The sequence below is a fragment of the Magnolia sinica genome, chromosome 19 (assembly GCF_029962835.1).
Source record: "Magnolia sinica isolate HGM2019 chromosome 19, MsV1, whole genome shotgun sequence".
Classification (NCBI taxonomy): Eukaryota; Viridiplantae; Streptophyta; class Magnoliopsida; order Magnoliales; family Magnoliaceae; genus Magnolia; species Magnolia sinica.
Genome location: NC_080591.1, coordinates 57,499,073 through 57,516,173, shown reverse-complemented (window position 1 = coordinate 57,516,173; position 17,101 = coordinate 57,499,073). Strand labels below are relative to the sequence as shown.

At 39.1% G+C, this 17,101-nt stretch overlaps 1 protein-coding gene across 4 annotated transcripts; it reads left to right on the top strand.

The window, feature by feature from the left end:
• The first annotated feature begins 684 nt into the window (after positions 1-684).
• On the top strand, positions 685-16,522 carry LOC131235119 (5'-3' exoribonuclease 3-like). 4 transcript variants are annotated; one of them, XM_058232250.1, is made up of 12 exons: positions 687-1,015; positions 2,909-3,079; positions 4,075-4,152; positions 4,479-4,577; positions 8,405-8,475; positions 8,568-8,609; positions 8,683-8,750; positions 9,862-9,902; positions 11,718-11,875; positions 11,977-12,075; positions 12,289-12,364; positions 16,261-16,522. In XM_058232250.1, exons 1-12 carry the CDS (start codon positions 905-907, stop codon positions 16,315-16,317), a joined length of 1,071 nt encoding a protein of 356 aa, XP_058088233.1. In that variant the 5' UTR covers positions 687-904; the 3' UTR covers positions 16,318-16,522. The 4 variants fall into 4 exon arrangements, 3 of the variants coding, with proteins under 3 accessions (XP_058088234.1, XP_058088233.1, XP_058088235.1); XM_058232252.1 differs by lacking the exon at positions 687-1,015 and adding an exon at positions 1,207-2,778; XR_009165954.1 differs by lacking the exon at positions 16,261-16,522 and having other exon boundaries at positions 685-1,015; positions 11,718-11,865; positions 12,289-12,339.
• Positions 16,523-17,101: the final 579 nt, after the last annotated feature.

The window sequence follows — 17,101 nt, the reverse complement described above, 5'->3', positions numbered from 1 at the left end:
GAGAAAGAAAAAAAAAATGAAGAAAGTTCCCTATGCATTGGCAATAGAAAGTTTGATATATGTTATGGTGTGTATGACGCCCGATATTACACGTGCAGTTGTTGTTTTTAGCAAATTTCTTGCAAATCTTGGCAAAGAGCACTAGGAAGTAGCTAAATAGATTCTCAAATATCTCAGGGATTTTTCCAATGTGTGTTTATGCTTAGGAGGTGGTAAGATTGTGTTAGAAGGCTACATGCAAATATGGTAGGCGACATTGACTTTAAGGAGTCCACATCGGGATATATGCTTATTTTTGCAAGGGGGCAATGTTATGGCAGTCTAAGTTGCAAAAATGTGTAGCTTTATCTATTGCAAAAGCCTAGTAGATTGCAATGACAAAAGCTTGTAGGAAATGTTGTGGATAAAGATATTCCTTCAAGAACTTGGCTTGATGCAAGATAGTTATGTTATTTATTTTGATAGTTAGAATGTCATCCACCTTAATAAAAATCCAAGTCTCCATTCCAAGTCCAAGCATATAAATGTGAGATATCATTGGCTTCGAGATAGTTTTGCTGAAAAGTTACTACAACTTGAGAAGATCCATACCAACAAGAATGATTCAAATGTGATGATTAAGGCCTTACCTTGAGACAAGCATGAGTTTTGCAGAAGCATGGCATGTTTGGGCATGGCGGAGCCCTCCTCATGAGTTGAGAGGGGGAGATTGTTGGGTCCCTCCTCATGTTGAGTAGGACCTACATGTGTGGGCTTAAGTAGCATCTTAGCAATACATGTGTGTGACGGTGTTTTGGTCTTTTGGCCAAGCAACTAATATAAAGAGAAAATGGTCTTTTTCTTACAGATAGAGCAACATTTGGGGTTTTCTTTTTGGATAAAAGAGGAAAAAGAAGAATAGAAAATGGGATTTTGCAAGAGAAGAAGAATAAGAGCCTTCTACCACCGAAATCTCGGCATCCGAGCTCATGAAGCTTCATCCACAACGCTGGTTCCTTTGATTGTCTTTTCAAGAGTTATGTTGGGGATTTTATACAATCCCTAGTTGGTGAGAATTCCTTTCTTTCATGTTTCTTGTCTACCTTCGGGTGATGTAGTTGGGATATCCAAGAGAGGTCTCTTGATGATTGTACTTCCATTATTTGGATAATAGAGGATTTGTGCTGGAATAGGTCATGTGGTTTTTCCCTTCACATTGGAGGGTTTTCCACTTAAAAATTTTGGTGTCTTGCATCCTACATATTTGATAATTTGCTTATATGTGTTAGAAGTGATTTTCATCCATTAATTTTTTATATATTATTAATCCCACTGATTTGCACATAGAAGTAAAAGTTGCGTGGTTTTCCAACATTCCTCCACCGTTGCAAATCTACTCTAGAAGATGCGACTATTTCTATTCAGCCACAGCTCCCAAATGATTAAGCGTGGAACAATTCCTTTCACGCGACTCGGCCGGGAAGAGTTGCGAGCTGCTCCGCACCAAAGGAGAATTCTTTGGTGAATTGGCTGCTTATGTGTGGACTGGATATAAAAAATTCTACCAAATTGCTCCGAGACTGATGAAGCTAGGGAGCATTAGCTGAATAAGTGGTTTGATCCTTCCACTGCACTTGAGATAACATTGGAGGCCATACCTGCATGCACAGCTGGTTGATTGCTATGATCAAGCTCTGCTTGATGATGGTAATGAGATTCATCAGATCTCCCATTAAGCTGGCTACCAACCATTTCCTGGACCTAGGTTAAACTTCCCCGTCACTCTGGACTTGGGATGTTTCTTGAACCTTCACTTACATGAGCCCGTCTTTTTAAAAATTTTGCGCCAAGACTATATCAGGTATACAGCAAGGGCATATCGATGGAAAGGAGATGACTGACCTCTGAATGGAAGATTCTACCGAGACTGCACCATTTAGAACTCTTCAAGAAAAACTTAAAATTTTTGGAATGAATTTGTTCCAAATCCACTTGGACCACAGGTTTCTTTCCCTTGACAAACAAATCTGATTCCAAGCTTGCTTCGTGCTGAATTGTCCCGATGTCAATCTAACCCATATGAGTGAAGGTTCCACTAGCTATCCAAATAAGATCCCCAGAAAATAGAATCTATGTTTCAATAGCCCCCAAGAAATCATTGCGGACCTATTATTGGATAATCATTACAATTTTCTTTTCCTTTATTTTCCTTTATTTTGCCTCAATCCAAACATGCCCTCCGAAGAAGAAGAAAAAAAGAAGATCCAAAGGATGATCCAATCTGGGAATTTTTTAGTTCATTCCTGCACTGTTGGCAAATTAGATAACAAGCTAGACTACCAAGGCCCACTCTGAGTACACAATTGGGAGCCTCAGAACTGGGCCTGTTTGATTTTCCATGATACAGGTAAATCACGGTAAATAAGTAATTATTACTTTTTTTCACATGGTTTGAAAATGTGAAAGTAATTCCATATCGAAAATTGATACAAAAATGTTGACTTAAATCCGTGGACCCCACCGTAATCTATATGATACATCCGCACCGTCCATCTAATTTATTAAAACAGTTTGGTGCATGAACCGAAAAATGAGGCAGATTCAACATTCAAATGGCCCACCTGAAAGGAAACAGTGGTCTTCATTCATCCACCATTGAAAGTTGTTTCTTTCATGGGGCCCATATTGAGGTTTTTTCATCATCTAACCTGTTCATAGGGTCACACAGACATGGATAAGTAGAAAACACAAATATCAGCTTGATCAAAAACTTATAAGGACCCCAAGAAGTTTTTAATGGTATGTGTTTGATTTCCACAGTTTCATGTGGTGTGGTCCACTCTAGCTTTGGATCTTCCCTTTTTTTTTTGAATGGAGTGTGAACTCTTTAGTATTGTTCTTTATTGATATGTTTTGTACATTTTGGCAGTTCTTGAAAATCCAGGAATTACGCAAATATTTGATACACGCCATGAAAATTACTGAACCTCCCATAGGCTTCTGGATAAACCCCGACCGATTCATAGACGATTTCATCTTCCTGTGCTTCTTCTTGGGAAATGATTTTTTGCCTCCACTGCTTTCGTTGGAAACTCATGAGGTTCGTATATCAGCCCATTAGTTAAATTTTTTTGGTGCTAATGCATTTTGAAGAAGAATTTGGAATAACTGTTCGTAATGGACAAAGTTCTCATATAAGTGTTTGCATAGATGCATAGAAGTTCCTTGGGAATTAGGATAGGTGGAATGCCTTTAATTGAATGCTAAGTTCAATCGTTGGAGTGCACTTACAGCTTATCGATTGCACTTTGTAAGTGCAGTTGGTACACATGTGGAAATGAACCACATCTGTGTAATTCAGCTGAGCCGCTGTTCAAGCAATCTCTGCTGGTTAGAATGGTTCTTTAAAAAATCCAGTCAATACCTTCATCATGTGGGCCAGACACTGTTAAGAGAAAGCAAAAATTGTCCAATTGACAAAAAGAAGGCATGATTTTTAAGGTGGGAATCTCTAGATCATCGGCTCCCATCTATTGAATGAATGCACTCAACATTTCTTGTGAGGTCCAAAATGAATGAAAATATAAGGTTTGCTCGAATACATCCTAACATATTGCAATATGATATGTCGGGACTTTATGCTTTGGAATTGGGGCTTTCTCAATGACCCCAGATCTTTTATGTGATATGGCTCCCCTTGGATGGGGATTCCAAAAAAATTATAAGATCAAAATAGTTTCAACCCCTTGATTACATAAAGGTTATGGTGACCGTCCATTTGGAAAGCAAAATAACCAGATTTCAATTGGATGAAATAATCCAGTTTAAGATATCTCATTTGTTGTCTGTCCACCATACAAGTTGAAACTCATTGTATAAACAGTTTTGATTGCTAGAAGACGATCTAGATTCAAAGACAGAAGTCTTGACGTATCACATTGCAATGCATTGGAATGTATTCAAGCAAATCTTTGATATTATTATTTCATGGGGGAAATGCAGAAAAATGACATACCTGACTTGGTCAAATGTCGAATTTGTCAACTTTCTCCTCTTCTTTACCTTTTCATGAATATTTTGTGTTGCATTGTTTAGAATGCTGTGGATTTGCTAATGGTTGCTTACAAGAAGAACTTCAAAAGCATGGGTGGATATCTAATCGATACACAACAAGTAAAATACTACCTATCTGCTTTGTAGTTATAAAGCATGCACAATAATTACTATATTTGCATTGAGCAGTAGGGACAGTTGCTGAAACTTCCAATCTGGTCAATTTGGCCACTTGCTGTATTGAGCTCACCTTCTATTTCCTGCCAGTTTGATGGACTTTCTCCATTCACTCAATGCTGCATTGGGTTTCAGCACTTTCCAAGCCTGTGTTAATTGTGGCACTGTTTCATCCATTCCGTGATGGGCTGTGCAATGTTAATGGACTATACGCAATTGATTTCAAGTAGTTGACAACACTGATTGATGTTACTTCTGTTCATGGTCAGTTGCATGAGAAGCATGCCGCCTGTATAAACAGCAAAGGAGTACAACGGCTTATGGGTGATGTTAGTTCTTTTGGAGGAAAAGAATTAAAGGGACAGGAGGTATACCATATATGCAGATCCATTTGTGTGATGTGTTCTCGCATTTTAGTTTTGCTGATTCATGTTTGGCACTCCTTTTTTGATGCCCTGTATTATACAGTTCATCTATTTTGTTGGCACCTAAGAGTTTTATGTTCCTGCACCAATTCATTTGTTTAAATTTTTTGTTACTGATAGCATAGTTAAAAAGCTCAAAAACTCTACTTGACACAAATGTTTAGCCGGATTGGGTTGACTGGAAGACTCGGATGAGTCTTTAATTGACTCAACTTGATTTTTTGTATTTAAATTAATTTTATTGGTATATATGTGTGTGCACATGCGTGTGTGGTCATATAGAGCTAAAACATAAAAATAATGGAAAAAAGATGCATATGTATTGCAGTAGCTTTTTTTTTTTTTTTTTACACAAGCACACACACCCCACACACACTAGCTTACTTGTATTGCAGTAGCTTGTTAGTGAGACATGTTGCTCCCTCTAGTCGTGGTCTGGGGTTCAAAACCTGCATTTTTCATTAAAAATAAAAAAAATAAAAATAAAAACTCGTATCAAGTGACTGACTTGCTGAGTAACGCCCGCAACTGATTTTCATGCACACTTGGCTTGAAATCTCATCGAGTCAAGTTGACTTGGCTGAGTTTTAGAACTATGATGGATTGAAATAATACAAAGTCAATCTTTATTGGAAATGACACATTGCTTTTGTACATCTATAAAGATATAGTGATAATTTGATCTAGTAGAATAAATTCAGTGGAGTAATGTAATTTTCTTTTGAAAATTGTTGAATTTTACCTTCATCTCTAAAACCAGATTTCCACTTTGTTAAAATCTCCATGTAGGTCATTACCCCAAACATTAAATAGATATCAATTCATAACCATCAAGGAAAATTTTCCATTTAATCACTCCCACAGGTGAGCTTCTTTTCCCAAATTTCCTACTATTTATCTCCTTCACTGGTCGTAATAGGATAGCCAAGGGAATCAACATTCACAAAATGCTCCACTTATTGTGATTATATCCTTCACCCTCCAATCTCATCTTTAATAGACACATTTGGCACCTGCCTCTACCATGAGCTCAAAGTAGTGGTCCCAAATATCTCAGGCAAAGTTGCAGTGTAGAATGTACAATTTGTCATAGGACACACATATTAGGAGAACCAGGCCACTTTTTCAGTACATGTAGGGTGAAATTTTTATTTGCAATTGCAGTCCTTGCGAATGCTAGAACCCTACATGGAATTGAATCCTCCCACACTTTTGGCCATGAAGGCTTCACTTCAATCCACAGTGTAAAGCTAAAAGGATGGATTTTTTAAAGAAAAATTACCATCTGTCATCGACTCTCAAATCTTCTTAGGTTGACATTCTTATAATTTCTTGTAAAATGGTAACCTGCTTACAGATAAGGTTAGTTTCGTTTGGTTTCAGGTGGGATGCATGTATATGAAGAAACACACAATGCTTGATGTGAGGAAAATTACACTGCTTAGTAGTAGTCTTAGGTCAGCCCATCCCAATATACTGTATATGTGGGGCCGACCTTTTGAAATGATGGATGGTTTGGATCACATAAATTTCTTACATTGGCTGATTCTAACCATTAGAGCAGGCCCCCTTTCAATGTGGTGTATTGGTTGTAATATTGGATTTTTAATTAATGAAAGCTATAACCGTTTTCTGTTTTTCTTGATGGATGATATGTTTCTGTATGTCTTTGCTACATTTCAATCTTGGTTCTGAAGGTTGGAAAGCTCAATCTGATAAGGAGAAGTTTTCTATAAAAATCCTAATGAAATTTTAGGTAAACAGAAAGAAATTGTATGTTAAGCTGCCTTGACATTTGGACACTGGTACCTTGAATTATTTGTTAGCAGTGTCCAACTAATTGTTCCTTTCATATCTGTTCTGTGCAGTAGGGCTACTTTCAACAAACACGTTAGAAATTGGAAATAATTTTGTTCTGTTCTGCTTCTTATGCCAACACCTGCTGCTGGAGTTGGCTTGATTTCTCAATCAAATTGTGAACACTTACTCAACATAGAACAATTCTCAGTGATCAATACGAATTGGTTTTGCATGTGCTTCTGTTGGGCCCTCCCAATGACTGTATAGATGGGTCCAACATTTTTGTACTGCAACTTGTTCATATGCTGGATGGTTGGCATCACTATGCTCATCAGTAGTTGTAAAGCACTTTTGGCTTGAATTTGATTAGAATTTTATTTCATGGAGAAAATTGCTTGAGAGCTCTTCTTCTTGAATTTGGTTGGGTGTTTGGATTGTAATTTGCAATCAAAATACCTTCTATTTTACCTGAACTCCCTTCTCCCTTTACTTCCCTTGTTTTCTTTTGTGATCGAAGGCCGGGGTTCGTCAATCCATTGATCGTGTACATCATCACACACCCATTACAATTTGTGATTCGTACTCATAGTCCTGCTCTGCACTTCATAGTTGTTTATAGTTATTACCATTTTGAAACAGACACTTCCTTGCTCCTACACCTCAATCCATTGCAGCTTGACTTCAAGCTTTGTGCAACTATAAATTTAACCATTTGAAGTCTTTGTCTACTTCTCATTAATGATTGCCCATTCCATGAGTCATTTAATCCAAACCTCCCACTCATGATTTGACGAGTCGCTTAAAAGCATTGGGGACATTGCCAATTTCCCTATGAAGATGGGGACATTGGCATTACCCTTTATCATATGGATATATAGATAGATAAACAAATAAGTCTTACTCCGTATTTGAATGCTTATAATCCCTCCAAGTTGAATCTAAGCGTATGAAAAACAAAGCCCATGCTTTCAAACTTCAAAACTGCATTGAACAACATAATGGGATGAAGCGAACTTCAGTGCTTGAGAATAACAAACGCCTATTGGGTTTCATTTTATAAATAAAAGACGAAAATAGTTGCACTAATAAACATATTATGATTTCATGGTACATTAATTACTGTTGTTCAAATATATGCATTTCAACAACTATCCCATCTAGTAGTCATATTGTGATGAAGCAAACTCCTTGATGTCATTTGTAGGCAACTAATTTCATAAGCTGTACGTGGCCTCCAACCACAGTTCAAAACCTATTAACTTGACTCGACTCAATGTTCTTTTGGGTGGGTTGACATGAAGACTTGACTCATATCATTTCGACATTTAATTATCCTAAATTGAAAATATTGGGAATGTAAATAGATATTTGAAATAGCTAAATTTAGTTTAAATTATATAGAACATAACTCAATCTACCAACAACATGGATGCCTCATTGATTAAGAGCGTTGTTACCTTAGGTTGGGTGTTCGAAACACATTCCTATCTTCTTTACTTTTAATAAAATGTTCACTAGGAACTGATTGGCCCAATTTGAGTCATGCCAAGTCTTGTCTAGTTGACTCGAAGAATCTCCAAGTGCAGTTCAAATTTCCCAATGACTTGGCTTGTGATCTCACCAAGACGAGTTGCCTCGGCTGAGTCAGGCAACCTACCATTTGGCATATGGGTCATCCTGTCTCATAGTTCACAACACCTAAATATAAACAAACGTGTTGTATAAAGTACATTATATTGTCTTTTTCCCATCTAAACCCTCCAATTTCAATAAAAATGTGTGACTGATTGTCGTCTGTTTTTTCTCAATTTAAGAGCATTTTACAGTAGACTACATTTATCATTGAATCATTGTCCTTGTCGCTTCTTTGTAGCTAATATAGTTATTCCATCTCAATGCTACATCAGGCTTATTTCATTGGTCCACATTGTCTGATTCCATTGCTTTATTTTCTGTGATTTGCTTTGTAGTTTGAAAAATATGTGGAAGGCCTATATTGGGTCCTTTGCTATTATTTTGGAGGAGTATGGTCGTGGAGCTGGTAAGATACGTTGTTGAATGGAGCTCCTCTAGACATTGATCAGATGCTCTTTCCGTTTTTCAGTTTAACAAAGTTGGTTATTGGGCTTTCAGGTATTACGGTAAACATGATGATGCTACATGTCCTTCCGAAAGGTAAGAATCCATTTGTGGGATTCTTCTACTCTTCTGTGGTTCATCAGACATGACCTAACATCATCTGGTGCAGCGCCGACGCACTTCCAGAAGCAGATAAGGCCCCAATGATTTGTTCAGAATCAAATGTCCACCCCCCTGGTAAGAAACACTTGTGACCTCTACTATACATAACACCAATAGCTTTGGACAATTTAACCCTCATATTTAGTCTTCACAACATTAGTTAAGTGATGCTAAATTCGCAAAAAAAATTTAGCTGGTTGGCAGGGAACCATTGATACTTTACCCTAGAAAGGATGGCATAGATTGCAGCATGTATGCCATTAAAGATATGTGGGCCCACCATGTTGCTTTCACAAAATCTGCTCTGTCCATAGGGTGCTTTCCTTAATGGTAGGCCCTGCAGCCAAAAATCAGAATGTTTACAGCTCAGGTGGACCTCAACACAGGGAACAGCAGGGATCGAATGCCAACCATAGGTTTTCGTCTGGGGGCACAACGGTGTTTATCTTTCAGCAAACCCCTTCAGTTGTGAATCACTAAGTGTGAATCATCTTTCAGCAAACCCCTTCTTGGGGCTGTTTGAAGCTTCTAGCGAAGACCCACGAGGCTTTCTTTCGAGTGTGGCTGGGGAGTTACTGATGCCATTCTGGTGTTGTTTTGAGTTAGTTTTTTGCAGGCCTTGTATAGTTCTGTGCAGGTTGATCTGTATCCTTTGGCCCTTATCTTTTCTTTCTTTTTTGATTTGGTCTGTGCTTAGTGAGGCCAAAAGGCTGTTGTTATATGACAGGTGTGGCCCAATCTTTTTGTGGGCACACCCAAAATGCGTTAACAGCCAACTTTTTTATTGAACAAAGTTACTGGTGGTTTGTTCCCACCTTTCTGGAAAAAAAAAAAACAAAAAGGTAAAAATGGAAAAGTGAAGATACAGAGATCGGCAGAAGACTCAAGCACGCCACAATGCATGAACTAGGAGGTTTTAGGTGCAATTTTACACAGTTCCCATTGGAGGGATCCATTTTTCTTGTATCCTTCTCATATTTTGTATGTATGGTGTGAGGATAAGGGTTCTAACCTGATGGACGGAGTCGATTTCACACATACAACATGGTGGGCCCCAGAGAGATCATGTGTTATAGACGATCCCATTGCCACACCTTTCCCCCATCTCTCCCTCCCTCCTCACGTCCCCTGCGTTGTACAATACCCCTACCTGTAATTAACATCTCGAATTTCTTCTGTGAATCAGGTTCCAATGTTGACAAAGATGAAAAGCAGAATATGCCGCAGGTGAGTGAAAATGCATATTCATGAATGCAATCTTTTAAGTTGGTAATTCATTTGCCTGAGTATTGATCATAGACGTTTGGACTTATAGAATCTTCATGAACTTTACTTCTTACTGGTTGTCACACAACTGAAATTTATTGATGAAAAACACCTTCTTCCAGAGATTGAGAAACTAGAAAATAAAATAAAAAGTATGTAGGGAGGAGGGGGGATTTGTAGGGATCATCATGGGAATCTTATTTTTGCCTTCCACCTTCACTACAGCCAAGTCACAGAGCTCGGGCTATGTTGGAAGGAATTCAGATATGCAAGACACAAGGCCTTAATAGGATTACTGTAGAGTCAGACTCCAACGTAATTATTTTAAGTGTAAAAAACACCTGGTCTAATCCTCACTGGAAGATATGGTATGTGATAAGGGATATCCTAAAGCAACTTGTAGGAATTGATTGCCACCTTACACATGTCGATAGAGGATGCACTTCAGTAGGGGATAGATTAGCCCGAGCAGCGAGTGAGAAGCAAAGGCAAAGAAAACAGGATAATCAGGAATCAGTCTAACCCCCTAAAGGAGACAAGAGGAGGGCTCACATTAGATATGGCAGGGATGGTTTCCATCTGTTGGGGGTAGCCGGTTGAGCTGCCGATCTATGATAGCTCATTTCCATTATTCAGTCAAGCAGGTTGAAGATGCAGCTACAGGTAGTGATTTAGCAGGATCAGGTAGTCACAGTTGCAGCCATTCTGACCCGAGGTCTGCTACTGTTCTAGTGTTCCCATAAGTAGCAATGTCTTATGATTTGATACTTCTGGAGTTCATGGAGACCCAAAAGTGTTGTTATAGCCGGTCCTGTGCCGATGGATGGCCTGACAGCGGCGGGCAATTCTGCAATGTGGAGTGATAGTCGGTGTTTTCTGAGATAATTTTTTTGAGGATCTGTGGAGGCGGTGATGTTGGTTCTCAGCTTTGTTGCCCATCTCCAACCCCAGGCCATTCTCAGTTGGATGTCTTTGCAGGTGATTGGCCTTTTGAAGCGGTCTTTGGTGGGTGGTGTTTTTGGCTTCATGTTGGCTATTGAAGTTGGTGAAATGGCCCAGTCTCTACGAAGTGAGTTGGGCCCCCTTCCTGCCCTGTTTTTCAGTTTTTGCATCGTTGCTGTCTAGCCTTCTCATCTCCTCCTCGTGATGGTGCTGGCCCGAATGAAACATGTGGCCCGTTTTACTTGGTGTATTTGCAGTAGTCTCTGAAGTCTATTTCCAAGTCCAGGTTCAGAGCAGATTTGGGTGGGAAGCCTATGTTTCCTGAGCAGTATTTGGAGAACTAGGTAGGGTTGCTTGCTGGTCCTTGTAGTCCTGCTTGATGTTTTAGGTGGGCCGGTTCGAGTTGGTCTTTGTGCAGCTATGGAAGCAGTTGTCAGGTCCCCGTTATGTGCCACTTGCCAGAAATTCTTGTCATGGATCTATTTTCTTGTCATTCTTTAATCTTTCATCTCTTTTTTTTTTTTTTTTTTTCTTTTTTTTTTTTTTAAATAAAAAATAAAAAAAAATATCTTTTTTGGTTGTATGGTGGTTCTATACAATAGGCGAGAATCTTTCTGTAGTGCCTGCCCCAATGACTGTATAGTAGAATCGACAAAGTTACAAGTGGTGTGGTCCCACCTTTCTGAAAAGAAAAAAAAAAAAGAAAAAAAAAAGAAGAAAAAGAAAAAAGATACTAAAAGTATGACTAACTGCAAATCTGAATTTGACATTAGTCTACAGAAACCTTTGGTCGGTACTTGAGACTGACATTGTGTTTTATCTTCTCCAACCTAGGACGAAGAAGTTCGAAGGAAAGCTGTTGCGCACGAAATGATTTTTGTTCAGGCCAGTCATGATTTAGGACCACAAGTCGCTTCTCTTTATCATGGATTTGTCCATGCATCAGGGAATGAGCAGATCATAAACAAAATTACCATTGACAGTGAGAAAAGGTTTTCTTGCATGCCAAGCATGATTATGCTTTTTCTAAGGCACACACCCACTTATTGCATATTGGGTGTGTTATTTACTTTAAATTGATGTTTCCATGTAGTGATGGCTTGAATGGTTTTCTTATGAGATGCAACAAGCAAGTGTGCATAGATGATGATAGCAGCTCTCTTTTGAAGGGGATGGAGAAGAATGATGTCGTGTAAGTTTCCTCCTATTAGCTTGAGTGTGCATAATGAGTTGGTCAACACCATTCCCATCATCCAAGGGGATATATACTGGAAGCCAAACAGATTTGAAATCCATGCATTTGGAAATACATCACAACTCTCTGTGTGCATTGACATTGGGTTGCCTTGTGCAGGAAAGAATATCCAAGGATTTTTTTATATATAAAATATTTACTATGATGCAGATGTGCAATTTTCGAGAACCCACTGTTTGATCATCATAATCCTGAGCCACCTAAACATGTTACAATGCCTGAAAAGGTATATTTATGTTTTGTTATAAGTTGTCTAAATTTTCTGCATATTTCATTCTTCATCAGATTTTATTGTAAACTTCATGTTAGGTAGAATATTCTTCATCCTTAATTGGTGATGATTCTTGCAGTGTATGTGTGGTATGCACATGTATCAGTCGAGTTCAGCTGAATCTTGTGCAGATTATAAATAGGTTGAAGCCAAAAAATAATAAATAAATAAAAACACCAGTACAACATTCTCAACCAGCTGATATCAGCCATTGAATTTGGACTGGCGATCATTTTCTTTCTGACCATGTGTCGACGGAGTGGGAAAGCCCCAATGAGATGGTAGAGTCAGTTATGTCAAATTTGGGGTTGCCAATAGCCCTTTTTTGTGTATGGTTCATAAAGGCTAAAATCTTTGTTCATGGCTCAAAAATCAAAAGGAATGATTCTCTTGATTTTTGGAAATGTGAATTAGATGAGGTCTTCTCACCAATTTCCAGGTAAGGATGATGGGCATGGAGTAGGAAGGGGTTAAACACCCTACTCTACTCCCAAGATTGCACCTTACTCCACTCACAACATTGCAGTCTCTACTCAAGAAGAATGAAATTCCAAGTCGCAACTTCGTCAAATGGTTCATTGGCTCCCAAAAGGTTAAAAAAAGAAGAAGAAGAAGAAGAATCAGAGAGAAGTTGGAGTATTAGAGAGAGTATTGGGGAGAGGGATGGGAATGTGGCGAATTGGCTTTCGAGCGAACTTTGATGCTTGTTCTGGGTAGGAACTTGATCTCCTTGATAGTGTCTTCAAAATCTTATGACGAGGGTCATACCTTGTCTAGGAGAAATGAGGAAGGGAGAAGAACAAGATCACTACTCCTTCGAAAGGTTTCCGGATCCTTGGCTCACTACTCCATGGAAGAGAGTTGAACTCTTTGCCCTTAGGGGCCAAGATGATACTATAGTGTTTCCTAGAAAGCCAACAATGATTGTCATGATCATGTGCCTTGATGGCCTCATTTGTTTGGTTTCCACCTTGTTTGCTATTTAATAATATGTGGGAAACCTGATCTATCTATTATTTTATGGGCTACAAGGAGAGATTCCTCCAATTGTCCTAGGGGAAGATGACTTTGGACACAACAACTTTTGGCCAAGGGAGAGTTATTTTTCACGGATCTCAATACCCTATATTCCATGACCATAGTAGCCGGATTGGGCAATCTATGAATGGTTAGTTGGTCATCCCAGGTGAGGGAACCAACGACGAGTTGGGAGTAAAGGTCTCGACCATCAGATTAAATGTACCTTGGCCCAAACCAAGGTAAGAGTGTAAGTGCTTACTGAATGCAGGTTCTTGTGTTTTAGTCTTCATTGAGGTCTTGCATTGAAGGATTGCATCTAGTCTCTGGTCTGGGAAACCCATCATGCTTAGATTGGATTGGCTTGATTAGGCACTAGCTTTGACTAATCCTTAGACTTGAGGTCATAGTGAGACTTCATGGTTCTAGTGTTTTGGGCTTTGACTCGCCCTGCGAGGTTACATCTATGATTGAAATACAGGTGTGATCAGACCCATGCATTAGGATTCAGTATAAGAAGCCCATCAGGCTCCAACAGGGGATCCACTGTCTACCTCGAGGAACATATTTGTGGTCTATTTCTTAGTGGTTGGTTCATTTATCAAGTGGTTTTCCAGATGGGCTCGATGCTTTAAAGGTTTTTTTAATTGAAGGTTTTTAACTGTTGATCATTTGTTTAACCATTAAGAGTGCTTTATCATGCTTAATGAAACCCGAGACATGGAAATAGTTTTTCTACGTCTAGGTAACTTTCTAGAAAAAGGGAGTCCTACAACACAAATAGAGTTTTGGTCCAACTTGTTGGGTTCCAGTGGTTTAGATGAGTTTTGGTTTGTCAATAGGCTTAGGCTATGTTTGGGCTGCTATTGCTAGGCTTGGGCTTGGAAGTGAGCAATTAATCAATTTTGTGAGCTTATCACAATGAAATAGTGCAAGACTCCTTTGAAGATGAATGGGTTAACTGACCTAACACTCTCTGGAGTTGGGTGCCTACACCATGTATTTGATGCCCCGAATTGGTCAGTGGGGCCAGGTTTAGGTGCTCTGTCATGTTGTCAAATTAGTTCCTTCTATTTGATGGATGAGCTATAGTAGTTTATGAAATCATGGAAGCGCAAATTGCAATTTTGTACAAATTTGTGTGTGATTTCCCAATGCTGCATTTTGACCAGTCAAGCTGGCTTCTTAATATTTTCTCTTAGACATTTATCCAAGATACATTCCCTTTCTTGTGAAAATGAGAACATTGGTTGAAATGTACAATAGAAATGATTGTTTGGATGGAGCAGAAACCTGCTCAAGTAGTGGGTCTTGTGAGAGATATGTTACCAAGAGTTCCATGAGAGAACAAAGCACATCGAGGTTTACCATGTAGAAAATCACACAAACAACTCTAAGGAGATGAGGGTCTTGGCATCCATAGAGATGAAAGAAAAAGATAAAAGAAGAGTGTATCCATAGAGATGAAAGGAAAGGACAAAAGAAGAGTGTAGAGAGAGAGAGAGAGAGAAGGAGACTAAAAGACACAAGCTACTATATTCAAAAGTAAGAACTTTTTGTTGTTTACGTAATAGACTAGGCCTCTCTATGTAGAAGAGGGCTCCCTATTTCCTAATACTTAAACTTCAAATCTAAGAATGAAATTTTCTAACTAACCACTTCCCGAATTTGACTCAACCAAAGCATGCTTAATAACTAAGTAACCTAATTAAATTAGGACTTGGCAATGATTCTTAACATAACAAATGGGTTTTTACCCCTTTTGGGAAAGTTTCTTGAGGTCTTTTGTCAGTTGTTTGTTACGTTGTTAGTTAAGGCATTGACACCTTAGCATGGGTTAGTTTAGTGGTTAAGAGGGCTAGTTGCTAATATTTGTATACAAAGCGGTCTTTCTGTCATCAAATCAGTGAATTTGGGCTCTGAAAGAACTTTTTTCTGAAATAGACAAATTACATTTTCTGAAACAGTGCAATATTTTATGAAGGTTAATGATCACATATGTTTGAATGTATGGTAATTACCATACTTAGAGATGTGTAGGGGCCACCCATGATGTACATGTAGAACCAAAACAGTTCATCGGATGCAACTCATGTTCATTGTACATCCCAAGAATCATCTCCATCCAAAACTCAGGTGGGACACCACATTGAGCAATGTACAATCACAGGCAAACCTCTACATTCACCTGTTTTGGCCCACCTAAGTTTTGCAATGGCTTATTTCGATGAGTTCCTTCTTCCTGGTGGGGCAGACCTGATTAATTGGTTGGATGGCATGTACACCGCAGAAACCAAATTCTATCTGGAAGTTTCTACAGCAGGCATCCCCCTCTCCAATCTCCCCCATTCTTTCGTTGTACCCACCTGAGTTACGGATCAGGCTGTATTTTAGAATCTGGGCCTGATGTTGGGGGCACATCTAATGGATTGGGCAGATGGTATTCAAACATCATGGAGGGCCCCGCAAAGCCTGTAATTACCATATCACTCAATTTTCGGATTCTGATCTGATGTACTTTAATTTTGCTTGTATCTAATAATTCATCTGTATAAATTTAATTGAGCTAGAAGTGTCTGCTGCAGACAATCACTGAAGCAGATAGAGAAAAAAGAATGCCCTGGCGTGGCAATCAACAATGGGAAAATAGGTGAATTTTCTTTCTAAAAATGATGCTTTTGCAAGAAATGTTGAAATTGTAAATTCAATTATATCTGTTTAACTTGTAGGGGAATTCAGGGGAGAAAAACTGGTGGTTTTGGGCAACGGAGAGATGCTATGTTGGGCCGCATATCAGTAGATGGCTTGAGGGCTGATGGGGATGATAGCTGCAGATCCAATTCTCAGAGTCCAGAAGCACAAGGAAAGGACTCGAGGGCTTACAGGAGTGATAACCGGAGATCCACTTCTCAGCCTCTGGCAACACCAGGACATGGCTCGAGGGCTGATGTGAGTGATAAGTGGAGACCCACTCCTCAGCCTCCGGCAGCACCACGAAATGGCTTGAGGGCCGACAAGAGTGATAACAGGAAATCCTCTCCTCAGCCTCCGGCAGCACCACGAAATGGCTCGAGGGCTGACGAGAGTGATAACTGGAGATCCAACTTACCGGGGCCGAGGAAGAGGCAGTTCTAAGCCATCTTCTGCAAGTCGAAGATGGTAGTTAAGACAGTTATTTTCTTTGGGGATCTTGGATAGGGTGTTTTGGATTTTGTTTTAGGATGTATTTTGCACCCTATTTCATGAAATATGAAAATTTGCACCAAATTAGACTGATAAATGATGAAATACCATGATATTTGGTGCAACAAAACGTTGCCTCCTTTAAAAAAAGTAATAATAAATAAATGAAGGGAAAGCTATCAAAACTGTTTGGCGATTTTGATTCTGTTTTTTATGGTGTATTTCAAGCACCCTTAACTAGAATGGGTTGATCTGGGCCGTCAGGTGGGAAGGACATGGTGTAGGAAAGTTGTATGCATCAATGGCACTACAATGTCACACACCGCAGCACAAGTAGCACTAGTTTTTATCAACATGTTTAAATTACATGGGTTGCCTATAACTATCATATGCGATTGAGATGCACTGCTCACTAGTATCCTTTGGAAGGAATTGTTTCCATCTCTTCATATCATTCTCAAACAGACAGTCAGATAGAGCGGGTCAATCGTT

What these genes read in the sequence shown, in the direction of transcription:
- LOC131235119 (XM_058232250.1), top strand. Translation starts at nt 905, where the DNA reads ATGGGATTTTGCAAGAGAAGAAGAATAAGAGCCTTCTACCACCGAAAT. An exon ending in ATCTAATCGATACACAACAA is followed by an intron (nt 4,153 to 4,478) that starts GTAAAATACTAC and finishes GTTCATGGTCAG; the next exon opens with TTGCATGAGAAGCATGCCGC. An exon ending in GGAGTATGGTCGTGGAGCTG is followed by an intron (nt 8,476 to 8,567) that starts GTAAGATACGTT and finishes TTGGGCTTTCAG; the next exon opens with GTATTACGGTAAACATGATG.